The following is a 20560-nucleotide window of genomic DNA, read 5'->3' as shown; positions in this document are numbered from 1 at the left end:
CCCCCTTTGGCCAATTGATGTAATATTGCTTCATTCGCATCCTCCCATGACCCTCTACCACTGTGCCAAATTTCACATGGACTGACCAAGTCAGTGAGGAGAAAAACGTGGAACAGACACACAGACACACCCACACACACACACACAGTTTTCGTCATTATAAGATGTCAGCTTCTTTTTTTTATTATTATGAATGTCAGCTGATGAAAATGGGTAATCAGTCTGTGTAGATTTGTTATAATCAGTGCTGAATCAGTTGATATTTTTCACCTCCTAATCATTTATTGATCAATTGTTTTTGCCATTATCCTTCTGTGCTTTCATGTATAACGTTATGCAATGGTACAGCCTTGGAGTTAACAACAATGCTCAATCATAATAGGGCTGACAAAATTACAGTTAATCTATTAACAACAGTTAATCTATTAATTAACTGACAGTCAATAAATGCAAAACATAACTTTGTTCCACCCTATTAGTTGCATGTTTTTGCTTTTTTTTTTGTCTCATGTGGAGATAAATGGATACATTTGGCTTTTGGACTGTTTGTCGGACCGAACAAGTAATTAGAAGATGTCATGTTTGGGTTTGAGTGAACTAATCAGCATTGTTATAGAACGGTTCATCAAATAATTGTAAACATTGCCAACAGATCACTGGGTAATGAACATAATTTATAGGTACAGCCCTACATCATATTGACTGGAACAGGGAGGAGCAGGACAAAGACTAGTTGATTACTAAACTTAAATTTTATTATGTTATTCCCCTAGTTCCCGACACCCCAGTAGAAGTCCTTGCGGATCTCCTAAGGAAAGCCAAGGAGATAGCTGCAGCAAGTAGCAATGTGCCAGAGGAGCTGACAAGTCATTTGGAGAAGGCTCTGGACATAGCCAGCGGCCTGGATGACTACCTGGAGAAAATGACCACACAGGAAAGTGAACCTCTGGCACAGCTATACAAGTATGTCTTGGCTTCCTGCACATATTCATCCATAACTCAAAATACTACTGTGTAAGGTTAATAGGTTAATGTTTTCACTCATGCTTAATTATAGAAAAACAATTTCCCATGACTGGGATCAAGTGCACAGAGAGGGCAAGACTATGTTCCGGCTTCCCAAGGAGTGCATCACTGGACATGTTGAAGGTTTGACATTTACATTTTCGTGCTCATTGTTTACCATATTGCGATAACTTGCTCATGGGCATGTTTTTGGCAGGCCAGACCCTGAAGATGCTGATCCACATGAGTCAAGTTAAGAGGGTCCTAGAGATTGGGATGTTCACAGGTTATGGTGCGTTGTCCATGGCTGAAGGGCTTCCTGAGGACGGCCGCTTAGTTGCCTGTGAGTTAGAGCCATACCTCAAAGAATTTGCCCAACCTTTTTTTGACAAGTCTCCACATGGCAAGAAGATTACTGTCAAGACTGGGCCTGCCATGGACACTTTAAAGGTCAGTATTTTTGACAGAAATATCAATGTATCCATACATTATTGATTCTGAATATTTTAAGAGTTTCAATAATCATTTCATAATGCATTATGGATGGTACCAGCTGCACTTTCTTGCTCTTTTTCATTGTTGATGTTTACTGCAGTCATTCTGCTATTGTCATTTTATAGCTTTGTTATATTAAAGTAAGTAGTAAAAATGTTAACTTGTGTGCCCTCAGTGTGTTTTTTTATGCCTCCGTGCTGACAAGTCGTGGTCAGAGGCATTATGTTTTCTGGTTGTCTGTTTTCTTGAACACAGCTTCTCAAGAACACCTTGACAGATTTTTTTTTCAAATTTGGTATAAAGTCCATTTGGACTTAAAGATGAAATATTAGAATTTGATAGTCAAAGGTCAAGGTCACTGTGATCTCACAAAAAATGTTTTTGGCAATAACTCAAGAATGTGTACCCTAATTATGACAAAATTTCACATAAATGTCTAATGGGATAAATGTTGGAGTGATGATACTTCATATCCAAAAGGTCAAAGGTCAATATCACTGTGACAGAATATTCTGCAAAATAATTTTTCTTGGAGGTCCTTGGCCAAACAATTTGAAGTATCAAACCATTTATTTCCTTCATTCTGGTGATTTTTTTAATGCATTTTCTGCATCAATTTATGGTGTAAATGTCTTTAACTTTGTCAAAAGTTGCAGGATGGGGGTGGGGTAAATGCACATGTTCTAAATATTGAGGGGATTGCGTCTCCTGCATCCCCCCTCTCCAAAATCTATACCCATGATGTCAGAGCAGATTTGAAAATTAAATATTTTGCAGTGTATTTATTTTGCACTTTTCCTTTTAAATGCTTTAAATCGTAGTTACTGTGTGCTATGTTGGGTGCTTCGGATAATGAGAGCAGGCAAGGGTTAACACTGACTCTTCCTGTTTGTTTGTGTTAATAAGTTAACAGACTGTGGGGCACGTGGCCAGGTTTCTAATAACTCTCTGTCCCTTCCAGGAGTTGGCAGCTGCAGGTGAGCAGTTTGACATGGTCTTCATTGATGCTGACAAGGAGAATTACATCAACTACTACAACTTTATTTTGGACAACAGCCTGCTGAGATTGCGAGGGGCCATATGTGTAGATAACTCACTGTTCAAAGCAAAAGTTTACCTTAAAGACACCACAGATAGCAACGGACTGGCACTTAGAAAATTCAACGAGTTTGTCCGTAATGATCCCCGAGTGGAGCAGGTAAGGTTCAAACCTTTACATGCTACTGTATGTGTTTGACAGGTATTCTGTTTTTTATTTAGGCACTATTTTTCTTGTTTTAAAGGTCATTGTTCCTCTCAGAGATGGCATCAGCATCATCCGCCGGGTACCTGTGACCTCTGAGTGCTCTAGGACACAGGTACTGTTTAGATAACCCCAGTGTTCAAACCTCAATGGAGCAATGAGGGTGTGGGATAAAACAGCTGTCATCCTACCTTCACTGGGAATTTTCTCTTTGTAATAGCACCATTCTCACTGATCATGTTTGCTTATCTTGTCACTTTGTATCAGAGTAAAATAACAGATGATGAAGTTTTCCGTGGGGTCAAGGGGCGCCCCATCCTTGATCGGATGCGTCTTGATGGAAAGGTGGCCTATGTGACGGGTGCTGGGCAGGGCATAGGCCGAGCATTTGCTCATGCTCTGGGTGAGGCTGGTGCGAATGTGGCCGTGGTGGACCTGGACCAAGAGAAAGCAGAGGCAGTGGCTGGAGAGCTCTTCCTTAAAGGTAATGTAGACTTTAAGGCATTGCTCTGATTTTTTTTGAAGTGGGGTTGAGGTGCTTGTCTATGGTCCGTGTATTACCTTTACTACATGGCGGTCAGCACGCCCCCAGTTTGGAGAGCCGGCAGGAGTGCCAACTTAGAAGCTAAGCAATGGGCTGCTGTGGACTGAGGTTAGCAACAAAACGTATTTTAGCCACCAAAAAAACCCTTCCTTAAAAAAAAAAAATCTATCAGTTTAAGTGTGCACTTTATTGCTAATATTTTCACCCCTTTACCGTGCTGTCAGGCAGCCCTTTCTTTTGGCACTAGATTTTCTCAACTGTAGAACCTCTGTGTTCCTACACATCTCTCTCTGTTTAGGCCAGCTCAGTTTCTCTCTACAAAAGTTCTTTCTTATACTCTAGTTGATTAAAGGTTTCCTCTTGTCTCCACAGTGAGTGGCATTTTGTCGTTGCTACCATAATCACTCTTTTTTTTTTTTTTTTTTTAATTTTCTTGTATTTATTGTCCTTTCCATAAACTGCTGAATGTCTGACCATGACAGCTGATCTGCAGTGTATAACACTGAGTGGCATAGTTGCACTTATGTGTAGGGGTATGGAAGTTCAATGGTTAAGAGAATGTAGTGCCAAAGGAAAGGGCTATCTGACAGCAAGGTAAAACGATGAAAATACTCTCAATTTAGCATCCACTTAGACTGTTATTGATTTTTTGAGATAGGTAGGCCTTTTCAAAAGTGGCTAAAATATGTTTTGCTGCTGCGTCCTGTTTACAGCAGTATATTGCTTAGCTTTTGTGTCAGCCTCCTGCTGCTTTTCCAAACTGGGGGCATGCCGAATGCCATGTACTGAAGGTAAGACACTGACTATGGACCTCATATGACCCTACTTCAAAAAATCAAAACTGTCCCTTTAAGCATCAGCTGCATATCTCTATCTTGTTCAGTAACTCACTTGACATATAACTTGCACTCTGTACAGGGTCAGGGACTGTGTTGTGCTGTATAAATGTTTGTGTCCTTTTATATAACGTCATTCATGCTGCACCTTGATCCCAGGGAAACACTCACTCTCACTCTGCCTTGCACAGAGATGTACAGTAGAATGACAACAAACTTGATTTGATTTGATAAGCAAAATGGCAGGTTTACAACAAAGAGAGACTCAGTATTTGATGATAGTTGTCACATTCTGTGCAGTTCATAGGTCCAAGCCCAATTTGATCTCAAGTGGGCCAGACCAGTAAAACCATTGCATAATAACCAACAAATAACAACCTCTTCAAAACAGTTCCCTTTTTTCTGTGTAGAGAAGTACATTCTGAAAATGTTCACCCATTTACAAAACAAATGATGAACAGCCTGCGATATCCTCAGAATAATATGTGCAATTTTTCTGAGGAATGAGGACCATTTACAAATCAAATGTTTGGCAGTGCCTTAGCAAAAGGGGTTCCACCCATGTCATTTTAAGATAGAAATCTGATACAGATTCTTTTGTACTAAAGGTTCTGGTAAACAATATTTTGCACAATGTTCAGTTTCTTTAAATGACTATAGTAAGTATTTACTGTTTTTCAGAGAGCTGTATTCTGGATAGTTTAGTATTTATTTTTTCTACTTTACTGTAAAGAAAAATACATCACTTCTGAGCATTAGCTTCCTTTTAAATGTAATATAATGTAAATATCCAAGTTCATACCGACAGTTAATGTCTTAAGTGTTTTATAAGTATACTGTGCAATAATTCCCCTGTAGTGCAAATGTATTTATTTACCTTATACCCTTTAAGATAAGGTGATTTTCCTTTTTCTTTTGTGACAAACTGATTTGCTCTCTGCCTGTAACAGCTCTAGATATGATTAATATTAAAACAAAGTAAGGAGTGTATTAAATAATTTGATTATTAGCTTAGATTCGGTTGTATGAATTGCAGAAACTAGAAAATTGTCATATCTGAAGACACCTGAGTCAAAATGAGACAACTGTGAAAAGAGTCATTATGTAGATGTTAAACTGGTGAGGTGGTCCATCTGTGATGACAGACTCATCAAATGTCACATGGATGAATGGCCCTCTCAGCACTCAAGCATAATTTTGGTAGAACACCGTTAACCACTACATGAAAACTCTCAAACTAGGCTTGTGCAACTCATAGTTTTTCCAAACATCAGAAATTGTAAGTGTGGTCAGGTTATGGTTTCTGGCCAGCAGATGGCAGCATACTAAAGCACAAGATATACTGTGTCAGGTTACACATGTCCCCATGAACCTGAGGATGTGTGTTATTTCTTTCAGTTTTCTTCCTCAAGACTGAAATGTCCTTCACTAAAAAAGCAGCAACAAAAAAATGTTAAATAGTATTTTTCATCACTTTTTTTTCAAACCTTGATCCATAATAGGATTTTTAAAATAAACTTCTAAAATGTCCAAGGACAGAGGTTGCTCATAATGTGCGTCATGTTACAATATGTACAAGCTATCCTAACAGACATCCATGTTTTTTTCTGTTTTGAAACAGGCATCAATGCTTTTCCGATCACAGCTGACATCAGCAAATCAGATGATGTCCAGAGGATGATTGACAGCATTGTCTCCAAATGGGGGGCGATCCATATCACCTGTAACAACGCTGGCATTAACATGAACTCAGCCAGTGAAGACACCAGTCTAGAGGAGTGGGACCAAACCTTTAACGTCAACCTGAGGGGGACGTTCATGTGCTGTCAGGTGTGTATCACCTGCTCTAAAAGCAGGCGTGTGTGTGTGAGAGAGACTGTGGCTGCCAATTTATTTGCTCCACTGTATCACACAGTGTGATTAAAATTTTCAGACGAACCAAAAAAAAAAAAAATATTAAAAGTAAATATATTTAATTTGAGTTCAATTTTGATTTATGTTGATGGTTTAACTCCAAAATAAATAGTGTCATTAGATTTTCACTCAAGTCACATACTGCTGTGAAATTAGATGCAAAGACAAGTTGTGCTCCAAACAGTATATAAACACTTCAATGTTCATTTGACAAACACTGGATCTAAGGGTTTTGGAAATATCAGACAGAGAAGAAAAAATATAATACATGTATAGATTTAAAAAAAAAAGTCTGCACCAATGCTCAATGTTGCAATTCCCCAAACAATATGAATAGTTCAAATTGTGCATGGATTACTTTAATATGAAAGTATCATTTGCTATTGTGCAGACTAAACTTCCACGACAACCAACATATGAAGGCATATGGTAGTAAAGCTTTGGAAGCAGTTACTTCACCTAATACTTCATTTTGTCAAAAAAACCCACCAAATTTGAAAATGTGTTTTTTTACCAGACAGCACTGTACAGCAGGTACTAATGGTGGAAGAAGTATTCAGATCTTTGACTTATGTAAAAGTAGCAATGCAACAGTATAGAAACAGTGTAGAGATATTTTGTTACAGGTAAAAGTCCTGCATTCAGTAAAGATACAAAAATAGAAACACTGAAATATATGAAAAAAAGAAAAAGTAAAAGTATTCATTATGCAGAATGGCCCATTTCAGGATATTATATAAGCTTTTGTATTATTGAGTTAATTATTGATGAATTAATGTGAACATCACTCTAATTTTGCAGCTGGTAAAAGTGAGGCTGTTGGGTAGCTTGTGAATTTCACCAAGGACTCAATAAAGTTTTATCTTTATCCATAAAATACATCATAATTTATTTGTTGATTATATTTGTAATAAAAATTTGAATCTGCACAGTAACTAATTTTGTAAAATAAATGCAGTGAAGTAAAAAGTACAATATTGGCTTCCAAAATGAAGTGTAGTGGAAACATAAAGTAGCAAAAAGTTGAAATACTAGTAAAGTACAAGCACCTCAAAATTTTACTTAAGTACGATACTTGAGTAAATGTTTTAGTTAAATTCCACTAGTATAAATAAATATAAAAGAGGCAAAGCCACAGAGTTGTAACAGTAAAACCTGTGACCTGTGTTTTCATACTTGGGAAATAATCTTGAGTTATGTTTGCGATATTGAAATAAAAAATGGAAAAGTTTACCAGTTCTAAATAGTTTTGTAAGTCCGCCATCAATTTGTTAGAGAATCTATGTTGAAAGAACCAAGTTGATTTTTGATAATTTATTTCTTTAATAGTTTATATCTATCAAAACCAGTTGTAGTGTGACCTAATTACTGGTCCAAGCAGCCTAAATTACTCTGTAGTTACTAAAATTAGTTCTATATTATCAAGTCTCTGCCAGACAGACATCTGAATCTATCTATCTATCTATCTGTCTATCTGTCTATCTGTCTGTCTGTCTGTCTGTCTATATTTTCTTTTCATTTTTTTTTATTTGTGCGGTTATATATGCCCTACCACCCAAATGTTGTTTAACCACTATCTATCTCTGTCTGTGAGGATAAACTCCATGTTTTTGTGTTGATCCGTGCTCAGGCTTTTTGGTAGCATATCAGTGCCATAATAAGGTGTTTAATGTGCCTCTTTCCCCTGAATCCTTGCCTTAGGCAGCAGGTCGAGTGATGTTGAAGCAAGGATACGGCAAGATTATCAACACAGCCTCCATGGCCAGTCTAATAGGTGAGTGATGATTCTATTCCCCCACCTTCTCTCTGGAGCCCCTCCATGTCTGCTTTTAATCTCTCCATTTGGCGTGGAGAGTTGGGTCGAGAGGAGGAGGAGGAGGAGGGTGGAGGAAGGGAGAGTTAAGTACATTTGTGCTGTACAGCTATGTGCGGGAGTACACATCACGTTAAATAGTTTTTATCGTCAGACAGATAGTCGTCAAACTGTTACGTTGGTTGAAATAAAAAAAAAAGAGCTGCAGTTTTCCTGTTTATGAGAAACTTATCCTTTTGAAACAGGATTAGCCAGCTTTTCTTCTTTGCAACTTTCACCCCAGTTCTATAGAGATGCATCCACCCCTGCATACAGTAAGCACAGCAGGAAAAGTGTTGTGATTGCGTCTCGCCGAGGCGGTTTTGCATCATAATAAACATCCCCTCTCTGCGGAGCTGTCTGGAGGATGTGGAAGGCAACCTGAGGTCCAACTTGGGAAGGGAGGGTTCCTGTGCAACGGCAAAACCCCAGCCTGTGCCAGCAGCCTTGTTTGAACAGCGGAAGACACTTTCAGAGTTTAGCGAGAGCCTAGTAAAAGCCTTGTATAATGTTCCTCCTCCAACAGGTTACTCCAGAGGAACAGCAACACTTCATCAGCAGTATAGTCAAATCGCCAGTAAACCGCTGTGCCATATGGGCCCCAGTCCCGACTGCAGGGGCAATCTGTAAAACAGGAGCATGCTGGTAAATAGAGGCCGGCATAAAAAAAATGATCAATTACTCACATTACGTACAGTCCTTCAGGAATTTACTTTATTGGTCTGGACATCTGTTATAATATTGTCATAATGTGTAATCAGATGGGACCTGTTCTAGCCAAGTGGAAGCCCAAAAAGCAGCCGTAAATGCCCAATTAAAATGCACAATGACAGCTTTTTGTCCATCTGCTGAATGGAATGTGTGTGTGCCCACTGACACCCCCTCCACACACACACACACACATACACACACACACACACACTCCCGACCATCAACCACCATTTTTTTCTGAATAATGGCCAGCAGCTCAAAGACACCCAGACAGGAAATATCCAAGTTGATATGATCACACTTTTTGGCTGCATGATGACCTTAACTGAAGGATTTGCGACTCTCACACTCGTACCTGCAGATCTCAGCTGCATAGTAATGTACATAACAACAGCCGCGCCATTCTGGGAAAAGGAGTGCATCATTTGAACTCGGAAGAATTCAAGGCGTGCCTGATAAAGAGCATGTTTTCTCCCACTTGAAATGGGCAATAAGTAGCAGGGTGAATGTTAAAGAGGGCTTTGGAGAATGCTCTCCTTCTACCTCCTTTTCCCTTCTCTGGGGATTACTGCTCTTTAAGACGGCGAAAAACATCAATGCAGGTTTATTTAAAGGATGAAGGCATTTTCTGAATGGTATTTTGGGGCCGTATCATCAGGTCTTGAGCGAGGATTAGTGCTGTTAGGCATTTTGAGCTGTGTTTCCTGTCCTGATAAGTCGGATTTCACCTTCAATCTGCGTGTAAGCCCTGGGCTCTGCTCCTCCTCGCCTGCTCCTCTGAGGTCCTAGCCTACCCTTATCCAGCCCAACCCAACCTCATCATCATCTGCTATCTCGCCACACTCTGCACAATCCCACTCTGCACTCTCAGCTGCCGTTGTCCCACCCTTTACATCTTATTTCTTTAGCAACTTTTACCTCTACCACGCACATTTTTCTCCTTTTATCCGAGAAGTGTACGCGGGATGCTGCAGCCTTTTTCTCCCCAGGACCGGTCCCTGCCTCTCTGCAGCTGGCTGGTATTTATCATCCCCGGTCTCACACTGAAGCCATTTGGCAGTCAGATCGGCGGGTGATGAGGTTAACTACTAAAGTTGTATGTAACTTGGAGCCTTCCTTGTGATGATTAATCAACCAGCAGAAAATGAGCCCCTGTCCCGTTATCCCATGCAGTGTGCAGCATCTGTGATGGTCAAGGCAAACAAATGGCTCCCTGTCTTTGTTGCTGAGGACAGAGCATAACTGGACCTTATAAGCAATTAATTTTACATGGCTTCATCCTCAGAGTCCTCAGCAGCTAATGGAAGAGCTTTTATGTAGTATCCACAAGAAACCGCAGGAGCTGCAATATAAAATGTATATGTTGTCAGCTTTTGTGAGAGAGGAACAATTGCTCTTTTTTCCCTCAGTTAAAGAAATGACTCCTAAAAATAAAAGATCTTTTTAATGACCACCTGAGAACTGTGAAAGTGCATACCTTTATTAATGCAGTAAATCTTATCTTTATAAAATACTGCACTGTGTCTGTTTAGGGCAGCGATACTTAACACATGGCCCGGGGCCCGAATGGTGCTATGTGGCCCACCAACCATATTTTAATTCACAGTAAAAACATAAATTAATTTACACCTGATTCTGAATGTAAATAAAGGGCCAATGTGCACTCAGAAGGCATGAAAATACAGCTTGTTTCAATGGGTAAGACAAAGGGCTCCTAGGCACAGATATGCAAGGGGGCCCCACCATCTCCTACACAGGAGCAAGACACACAGACTTTGAGGTGGTTTCCATCTCTTTGTAGTTGTTATGCATCTTTATGTGGTTTTGTGTCTGTTTGTGGTAATTTTTTGTCCCCTTGTGGTTGTTTTATGTCTTTTTGTAGTCCTTTGGGTCTGATGTAATTTTGTATCTTATTGAGTTAATTTTCACTGTGGGCCCCGGGGCCTGTACCTGGTAGGCCCATTCAGTAATCCATCCAAGCTTGTTTATCAAAAAGATTGCTGGAGTGGATCCTCCGGCCACCCGTACAGAGGTCAGGGCTTAGCCCCAAATGTCCTCAAATTCTAGAAACACCCCTGTTTGCTGACACTGGATTTGCTTCTTGGCAAGATGAGTGAGGACAGCAAGCACTGAAAGGTTAAAAACAGGCAGTTCATTACCTGATTAATATTATTAATGTTTGTTTATTAACTGACCCTTGGCCTCCTCTTATTTTGCAAAAGTGGCACATGGGCAAAGCAAGTTGAGTGTGCCTGGTTTAGAGGTAACTGAGTTTTCTTCCCTGCTCTACCCTGCAGTACCCCATCCCCAGAAGCAGCTCTCCTACAACACATCCAAGGCTGGAGTGGTCAAACTGACTCAGACTCTGGGCACAGAATGGATTGACAGAGGAGTGCGTGTCAACTGCATCTCACCGTAAGTGCTGTCTATTCTTGGCCGCCTTCTCTCACAATTTTGTGCCAAAACACACTGGTCCACCTTTTAGTGTTGTGAGGGATCGAGCTGCAAGGGGAAGTGGTGATTAGTGTGTTTGCTTTCATATGAAGAGCCCCATTTGAGAATGATGCACTAATTTAAGTCCTCAAACAATACATCAGTGCTTAATTAGATGACGTCTTGAGGGATGAATCAACCAAACACTTCCTCTAATTGTTCTATTCAATTAGGGAATCAAATTTGCAACCTCACTCCAAGTGTCGGCGCAACAATAGCGCCTTGTTTGTATCTATTTGTCTGTGAAGCTGAGCAGGGGGAAGAAAAGAGGAGAACACAGTAAGGGCTGTGTGTGTGTGTGTGTGTGTGTGTGTGTGTGTGTGTGTGTGTGTGTTAAGTGGAGCATCCCTTAGCCCCAGCCATCCCTGAGCAAATCCGTCCGGTGGCACCGGGCGAGCCAGGCCCAGTCACAGCCCCAGAACAAAGCCCTCACACACACGCGCCGCGCTCAGCTTTATTTATCGGCAGCTTGTTTGCTAATTTTAATTTGCAAAGAAGCAATTCTCTCTCTCCCCCTCGCTAACTGGGTGTCTCAATGGGCCGCTGATTTCTTTGAAGTGACAGTCGGTAAATATGCATAAAAAAGGGACACAATTAGCGCTCACGAGGTTGACTGGAGCCTGATTCCATTGGCAACTTTAGCCGCAGCGGTGATAAGCTGCATTATCTAGAAAATTGGCTGAGGGAAAACAGTACCTCTGATTGCCAGCAAAGGTTCCAGATAACAGGGCAGCTGAAGAGAAATATAATTGAGGTGGAATATGTTAACCAAGGTGTCACACGCTCCTTGGAAGTGCTAATTTAGCCAAATGTTGGAATTCCATATCAAGGCGCCAGGATACATCGAACAATGATTCGGGCCTCACGGCTTTTAGTCACTGTCACGTCAATTGTGTAGAAAGTCAGAAGTCGTCTCATATTAGGCACAGGCAGGCGTGTTGACATATTTATTCAGATGTAAGCTCTGTGATACTTTTATTGTAGAAAGTGGAGAAAACTGCATTTGTTGTGAGCTATTAGACGCCAGCGCAGTCACAAATCCAAAAGCAGCACACCTGTTTTCTCATAAATCCCACCTAAATATGGACATCAGAGTAGGAATATGATGGAGTTGCATATACTTAACTAAAGGCTTTGAGCAAATTATGCCAGACGTCCCCTCACACCCGTAGGCTCTTCCTGAGATGTGCCAGCAGTCCTGCAGTAAACATCATCAGAGATGCCATGCCATGCCCTTTCTTCAAAGGATAATTGGGTTTATTTTTGTCACCAAAGTGGTGACTCTGAAACAACGCTGTCACTCCTGGCTCTGAGCTGTGATGCCTTCTGATTTCATTGTGTTTTTTTTTTCCCCCTCTCTCTTTTCAGGGGGATTGTTGACACCCCTCTCATCCACTCAGAGAGTCTGAGGCCTCTGGTGCAGCGCTGGCTGTCAGATATCCCTGCTGGTAGACTGGCTCAAGTGACAGACCTGCAAGCTGCAGTGGTCTACTTGGCATCTGACGCCTCCGACTACATGACAGGGCATAACTTAGTCATAGAGGGTGGGCAAAGTCTGTGGTAGAGAGGGTAGATGAAGAGATGAAAACTTTTTTTTTCTCCTTTTCACTCTCCTGGGATGAGTCTCTGAAATAGGTGGCATTCACATGATCTCATTTTGACACACTCTCAGCAGTATTAGTTAAACTCTGACTTGATCTTTAACTTTTGGTGAGTTAACATCTGTTTCATGGTGTAACGAGTTAACTGGTAGCTTTTAGTCCTCTGCATGTCCTGTACAGGTTCTGTTTGCTGTAACTGTGGCACACTGAACTTCTTAGTGGATGAAAAACACTGTATCATGTTAAATACACAGCTATCAGTCTTCTTGTCACACAATGTGCTAACATGTCCGAGGAAATCTCTGTGAAGTCCAAAAAAAAAGAGAAAAATGTTACTGAGCCTTTAAATATGTCACAAGTTCTGTCCTGTGATTTTTTGACATTATACATTAAATGCTGTGAAAACCGCAACCATTGTGATAGATGAGACTGTTACATCTTAAATACATACCACAGATAGAAATCAATCTTTTCAGAATCAGAATCTAAAATACATGTTTCCTTTTACCTGTAGTGTTCTTTATTGATCTAAATTGTTTTGGTGTGAGTTGCAAAGTGCTGGAGATATCAGCTGTAGAGATGTCTGCCTTCTCTCCAATGTAATGGAACTAGATGGCACTCATCATGTAGTGCTCAAGTCATCAAAAAAATACAGTTGAAAAACTCAACAGCAATGTCTCTTTCCAGAAATCATGACCTGGTTAGTCAAGATAATCCACAGACCTTGTTGTGAGCAGTTTCATGTAGGAACTATTTTCTTTCTACTAAACTACACCCACCAACAGTGTCCCTGCGCATAAGGACACGTGCATTTACTCTACTGCTAACTCACCTAGCACCACTGAGCTAGCTAATGTTACAGCTCAGAAGAGATGGACGCCATTAATGTTTACACCTTGTACTGTCATGAGCAGGAGCCTCTTGTGGTGATACAGTTGGCGGATGTAGTTTGGTAGAAAGAAAATAGTTACTATATGAAACTGCTCACAACAAGGTCTGTGGATTATTCGGAATAATCGGGTCATAATTTCTGGAAAGAGACATTGCTGTTGAGTTTTTCCAAATGTATTTTTTGGTAGTTTGAGCACCACAAGCCGAGTGACATCTAGTTCCACTATAGTGGAGAGAAGTCAGACATCTCTTTGGCCGATAACACTCCTCGCACCTCACACCAAAACAATCTAGAATGACAAATAGCACCACAGGTAAGAGGACAAATATGTCACACATTGAAATCTTGTTGTTTATTAGTTTAAATGTTCTTATAAAATGTACAGAAAGTATCAGAATGACTGCTTCAGTGATGACGACCAGATCACATTCACCAGAGTAGGATGCCAGTAAGTTGTTTTGTGCACCTTGACTTACCACTCCCTGTGGCCCAAGACTCTTGTGTACCATATGCAGGATAACGGCATCCCAGACTGCCTCTCTCCAGCTCTTTCTTGCCAAATGGTCCCCACAAGTGGTGCTTGTGAACGCCATCTTAATTGCTCTATTAACTGTTTGTGCGCTGAAAAACAATACTTAAAGGAGAGGTTAGCCGAGGACGTGACCCCAGTCGCTGCAATTATACGGAAAGTAGTGGCCAATTAGCGCTCTCTGCAATGTGACACTGTTTGGTGTTTATGTGAGCAACTTCAACTTCTCACTGTTAGTGACCGTTCTCTGATTTACATAATTGAGGGATTGGTCATTAATGGGAATGGCGTGTGAGAGGATCCCATTAAGATATGGAGTGAGATCTGATCATCTCCTCTGCTCTGTGCTATTTATCTCCAGCTGCATTGGCACATTAGAAATTATTGGGATTCTTATCCTCATACTTAATAGCGAAATATCGAAGTTTGCACACACAGTGTGCGCATGTAAGGTCTTGCAGGATGTGTTCACACGGAGGCAAATTGTCTTATGTAGGCCATGTCCCTGTCTTGCCACTGAGGGGCAGTATAAAGACAGGCAGCTACAGCACTGACACAAGGACAGTGTTACAACAAGAGGTTATCACATCATTTGCTATCATCTAAAGGTAATAACAGTGAACTCTGTTTTAGGTGTTTGAGATAAAACAAGACCACCTCTCCAATTCTAGTATGCAAACAGCTCAGCATGAGAGACAGTCAAAGAAATGCTGAACAAATACTCATATTTTCAATTAAATGTGGTTTGATAGTAGACTGTTACATTTCAAATGCATTAAATATGTAATTCTATCCATCATCTTGGAGATTGGAGTAGCCTTTAAAGTCGACAGACAATGAAGAGCAAATATGAATCTGTAACATGAGCTGATAAATTCCAAAATCCATTTGCATCTACAGACCAAATCTTTTCTTAAGACAAACAGGATTCCAGTTAACAACCTTAGTGTTTCTCTCTTCCATTTGTACTTTACTATCCAAGTTAAATGAAGGAGAAGTTGGTACATTCTGTGGTTACTTTTGACAATTACTACAGATGATTGGGATTGTTGCATCCCAAAGTGTACCAGAAGGGATGCAAAAAGTTGAAACACACAGATGAGACTAAACCTGCTTTTACCCACAGTCCTTCTGTTTGCAGCGGTTCACAATCATCATTCAGTGCAGTGTCTAAACTGTTGTTTTGCCATCATGTTCTGCACCATAATAAACTCTTTCACAGCCCTCTTGGAGGTCTTGTTTTCCTTTACAATTGCAGCTAAAAGAACCAAATCTATAATTTGATCTGCAAAATGTGATATCCCCCTCGAATGCCATACAGTGGCCTGCTTCATGAAGTGTAAGTGATCTTGAATCCATTATTTATGACCTCCTTTTGCTACCATTACACTGACGAGTGGGACCCTGTTGTACGTAGCGCTGTTGTGCTAAACAGTTCTCCAGCAGAAAAAGCCACTCGCGCCCTCACACTTGAAATCAACTTTGATTAATGCTCGGCTCTGTCACGGCATGCAACATTTTACAGCGGCAGGCGTTCAGAGGGAGACCCGGGTCGATGGCGAACAACACGGTGAGGCAATATGTGTTGCTGAGCAGGCTGTGTCCTGGTGACAAGAGGACCCAAGGGTTTATGGATGACATATTAACATTTGACAATATCAATACACTTTTATTGATGGATTATGGCGTCCTGTTACATACCCACTCAGTGAGGTGTTTGAAGATGAAATGTTACCCCTTATAAATTGAGTTGAGCCCCCAGATGCTATCATCAGAGGTAGGACTGGGCAACAGCAAGAGGAAATATCCACATTTATCTTCTACTAAAGGCTGGTGGTGCTGTGTGAACTTCTAACTGAATGACTCAAGGCGATTTAATTTGGTGATTACTTGACGGAAAATCTGATCAGCGTTTGCTTCAAAACAAATGGAAAAACTTTGCTGTGTCATGCATTACCTTAAAAGCTTGTTCATGTTAAGAAAATGTCTTCAATTTATTAAAATGAACAAAGGCAGCAGCTGGAAATAAATGCAGCCACTGTATTTTGCAGCTGCTAAGACTTTTTAGACTTACATAAACCTGTAAATTGAAAGTCCTGTATGCAATATTCAGAGCAGTAAAACAGCAGCAAACCACTATTTGTTAAAGAAAGACACGGTGGAGTAGTGGCGTCCTGACCGGAGAATGAAGTCATGCACTCTTTGTGTGTGTTGTAATCGGAGCTTCTCTGTGGTTTGTTGTTTTAAGCAATTGCAGTCACGTGTGCATGTTAGCGCATGTGTGTATCCCACTGGCTAGCTCATTGCCGCACTTTGCACTTCACTCATACAGCAGTTACCGCTGATATCAGGACGGCCTTGTCATGGAAGGATAGTGCCCACCCTCTGGTTCCCCATGGTTAACACCATTAGCACTGTTTCAGCACTGTTATCAGTGTTTATGCACTTTGACCTGTTAGCCACCAGCTCCACGTTGGGAACTGTGTGCAGAAAACCTATACAGTCTAAATTTTGCAAAGAGCCCTTTTAAAGGAATAGTTTTGGGATATACATGTCTGCTCTTTCGCTGTCATGCAAAGAGAACTCTCACGTTTGTACAGTAGCTTAAATGTGAAGCTAGCTGCCGGTGGTAGGTTAGCATAAAACAACAGCTTGCCATTTTTGCTTTTTTTTTGTGTACGGATAAAATAGAGATATAACATCATAATAGAGTGCTGCAGGGATTATGTTTTTTCGTAAGTTTGCATCGCAATAGTTCCCTTGTCAAAAAGCCTGTGGATTTTTTCCATTGGATTTTGGATTATTGCAGGAAATAAGATCAATGGCAGCAAAAAAATCTTCACAAATGAACACCAGTTTTAAGATTTATGAAGTCCAAATGCAATCGGCAGAAGTAAAAAGCTAACGCTATAGGCTATAAACAAACTTCACCACAGTCGTCTGAGTAATGTCACCAACCCAACAAGGCTAGAAAGCTGTGTTTGACATGATGACATGTGGTCTCATTTAGCTTTTTGTTAGCAGCGACCTTTTTTGAGACACCTAAAAACTACGAGTGGGGTATTTACAGACAGATTTGATGTTGTAAAACAAAACTTAAAATTCTCTTAAGCTTGTGTTAACCACATAGGCTTACCTTCTCAAACATCTTACCAAAAACACAAAAACACTGACTTCAAGTCAAGGGAACTGGAAGGGCTAAAACGCTAACTCATATCCAGGTTGTTGGACTTCTTCATGAGTGAGCTGTAGTGAGGCTAGTCATTTTGTTACGCCAGATATGAAGCTGTAGTTTCATATTTGGCGCACATACACAATAATGCGATTGATTTTCTCATGTAACTCTGCAGAAAGCAATTAAGCCTATTTCTCAAAATGTAAAACTACTCGAAATTAGAATACAAGACAAAATGAACAACAAATAATCAAAGTTCATGTCTATTTATTTAAGTTCATTCTCTTTCACAAAAGCATCGGCACGGACTATTGACTGCTGTTTCATTTTGATCAGGAGAGGTTGCGTCAAGTTTAGCCTTTTGTGTTCTCATGTGATTCCATGTGTGTGTGTGTTGCACTTGACTCGCTGAAAGCACTGGATCATTGTCTACCAATGTTTGTTATCTCATGTGTTATTCATTGAAAAAGCTGTTTTGCTGTTTGCTCTCCTCACACTACCTGCTGACTTCACACAGGGTCACTTTAACTGGCTGCTGTGTGTACTCAGACGGACTGCCAATAAATAAAAGTGTGAGGACTTTCTCAAGCTGCATTATTACATCGTATTCCCTTTGAATGCTTGTGAGGTGACTTGCACAATCAGGCTTTATTAAAAACTTTTTACCAAAATCATGTCTCACATATTTTTGTTGTGTTCCCTTTAGTTTCTTGGCTTTAAAACGCAGGATTTTTCATAATCAAATCAAAACATACCTGACGTGTTTTTCTTTCATTATTTGCCATGACTGCAATAACACAGATGTGTTCCACTTGTTTCCTTCATTTCACTGTTTGTATTAGAAATGATACTAATGCTTTCACCAAACATGATTATGATTGGGGTTTTTTTCAAAGATGATTCCTATGTCATCTCAAGAGGTGCCCAAAAACAATTCAAGTGTCCACATCCTGTATCCACATCATAAATGTATCAGGCTTTTATTCAACATTAATACCGAGCCAGGGAAACGTTGCACTCCGAGTTCTCTAATTACAATGCAGCTAATGTGTTATTTCCTCCCCATGTGGGATTACTTTCATCTTTCCCATTAAGATGCACATTTTGTTTGGATACTCAAATTACAAACCCCATATTAAATCTGACTGTGCAAAAGGCATTGATCATAGCCCCGATAGCTGCACTCCAACTTTGATTTAATTTGCACTTCCATTAATATCTATGAGACGTCCGATTGTCGTCTTGGGCATATTGATGGTATTGTAAGCCCTTCCTTCATATAATGTTCCCCAGCGGCAATGAGGAAATGTTACAGAGAATTAGGCCGAGAAGCAGGCTCAGTGGAACTGGCACTGCAGTCGGAAATTCATTACCCTAATAAATAGAGGGGGGGAAAAAGCGAGAATCTTAAGAGAAATTTCTCTCTCCCTCTCACCACAGAAACACAAAAAAGCCCTCACTTTGGCCTGAGAGTGGATGACTGTAACTTAGGTGCTTCTCATTATTGCTGCCTGTGCACCCAAGGGTCTTCTTGGGACCATGAGATGTCTTTAAAATGTGCTTGATAATTCAATAGAGAGGCAGTCACTTGCTGCCTGTCCATCATGAAGCTTTACATACTGGATATATGTGGCTGCATCTCTTTAATCATTACAACAAGGACAATACAGCCTAAATCTCATTAAAACCTTCAGAACAGAATGAAATGAACAGCATTTACAGAAAACACAATACAGTCGTAGATTCATTGTGAGCTAGAAGAGTGTCAAGCCATGCTGATTTCTTATGTTGATTAATGAAGTGCCAACTGAGTATATGTACTGTTCCCTTCCTTTGTTGAAGCCCTGACATGCTGTTTCCTATGGGGAAAACACCACTGCAGCCAAGAGACATGAGTTATGCTGTAATTAATGCAATCATGAAGATGAAAATAGCTGTTGTTGCAACTCGAAAACGACAATGAAGAGCGTGTGAACTGAGGAGGAGGAAGATTCATTGTTAGGTGACTGCGATCGGGGACCACGCTGTCCTCCGAGGCCCTTCTCTGAGGCTCATCAGTGTATCTTTCAGTAAGCAGCATCTCTGAAACAAATATGTTTTACTACATCCCTCTCTCACTTCCTGTAGCAAGGCTTTCATTCCAGACATCTGCAAGCTTTTTCAGTGGATGGCACAATTTCCCTTTTTGTTTTCAAAAAGGGGGAGGGCTCCGCTTCTCTTACGATTCTGCCAGAGTGATTCATTTGCAGGTCATTAAAAAACTCGTCTTTTGAAAGCGTTAGGCTGCTCAGGTGGCGGAGCCTGTGCAGGGGAGACATGTCGTAAATAAAGGCCGCTACATTTCAAATGCCATAAATAGGGGACACCTAAGGACCTTGCATGATTGCAGACATCTAATCATTTAATTTATGCGTGTCTAAAGGAGCCCTCATTAACATTCAAGTAGCACTCATCTGTCTAGCGGGATCACTCCGAAGGCTGCATCACTCTCAGATGGAACGTATCTATTTGGGCAACACAGCATGGCTACACACTCAGCAAGCACCTTCTCGCTTTCCCCCCTCAATGTCATGAGAGACACAGCATGTAACTCTCATAACTTACAGTGTGTGATTTGTGATCCAGTGATTGTGTTGCTGTTAATGTGGAGAACCTTTGACAAAGTTAAAGTCATATTCTCGAGGTCACAGTACAGTGTTGGGACTAACACTTCTGTCTGTGTTGCAGCAGATCATTTAACCTTTTCTAAAAGCGGTTTGGACAAAAGGTGCATCTTGGGCTGTATTTGTAGACGATCATCAGCAGCCTTTTGATGAAGACAAGTGAAGCTTGTGATGTTTATTTTTGAAGACCGTCTGAAGTCTTTGTTAGCACTGCAATAGCGTAACACACCTCAGTGTCTGCACAGCAGATGCATGCATGACAGAAACTCAATAATAATTGGCGTGGATTGCTTTTGACACGTGCTGGTTGCTGACAGCTGCTTTGTTCTATGGTCAGATTTCATATTTAACACATCAAAGAGTTGGGATACTTCACACTCTGCTAAGGACTGATAGCAAGTCTGACACTTTGCTGTTAGGAGAGGAGAGAGCTGGTCTTTCTCTGGCGGAGAATAAAGTCAGGTCGCATTCTGTGTTCCTTTTTTCACTTTCCTGCCTGATAAATGAAGTTATACTCAGGCAGTCTTACAAGGAACACAGTAAACATCACAGAGGAAGTGTCATGTTTACTGTGATAATGAAAGAATTATTGGCAGGAAATTCCTGT

The 20560-nt window shown here is 40.6% G+C and overlaps 1 protein-coding gene across 2 annotated transcripts in view; it reads left to right on the top strand.

The window, feature by feature from the left end:
• Window positions 1-15339, top strand: part of zgc:113054 (uncharacterized protein LOC541322 homolog) — a 17358-nt gene extending 2019 nt beyond the window's left edge. Inside the window, exons 2-11 of one of the 2 annotated variants that reach the window (XM_050038449.1) lie at window positions 774-963; window positions 1058-1149; window positions 1223-1455; window positions 2462-2698; window positions 2784-2858; window positions 3011-3227; window positions 5745-5953; window positions 7739-7811; window positions 10898-11015; window positions 12494-15339. In XM_050038449.1, the coding sequence (XP_049894406.1) occupies window positions 774-963; window positions 1058-1149; window positions 1223-1455; window positions 2462-2698; window positions 2784-2858; window positions 3011-3227; window positions 5745-5953; window positions 7739-7811; window positions 10898-11015; window positions 12494-12545 (1496 nt within the window). In that variant the 3' untranslated portion in view covers window positions 12546-15339. Of the gene's footprint in view, window positions 1-773; window positions 964-1057; window positions 1150-1222; window positions 1456-2461; window positions 2699-2783; window positions 2859-3010; window positions 3228-5744; window positions 5954-7738; window positions 7812-10897; window positions 11016-12461 lie in introns of both variants that reach the window. The other variant, XM_050038448.1, reaches the window with a different exon arrangement.
• The last annotated feature ends 5221 nt before the right edge of the window (window positions 15340-20560 follow it).

Source organism: Epinephelus moara, chromosome 24 (assembly GCF_006386435.1).
Source record: "Epinephelus moara isolate mb chromosome 24, YSFRI_EMoa_1.0, whole genome shotgun sequence".
In the NCBI taxonomy this organism is placed as follows: Eukaryota; Metazoa; Chordata; class Actinopteri; order Perciformes; family Serranidae; genus Epinephelus; species Epinephelus moara.
The sequence above is the reverse complement of the archived record's forward strand: the minus strand, read 5'-3'. Positions and strand labels throughout refer to the sequence as shown.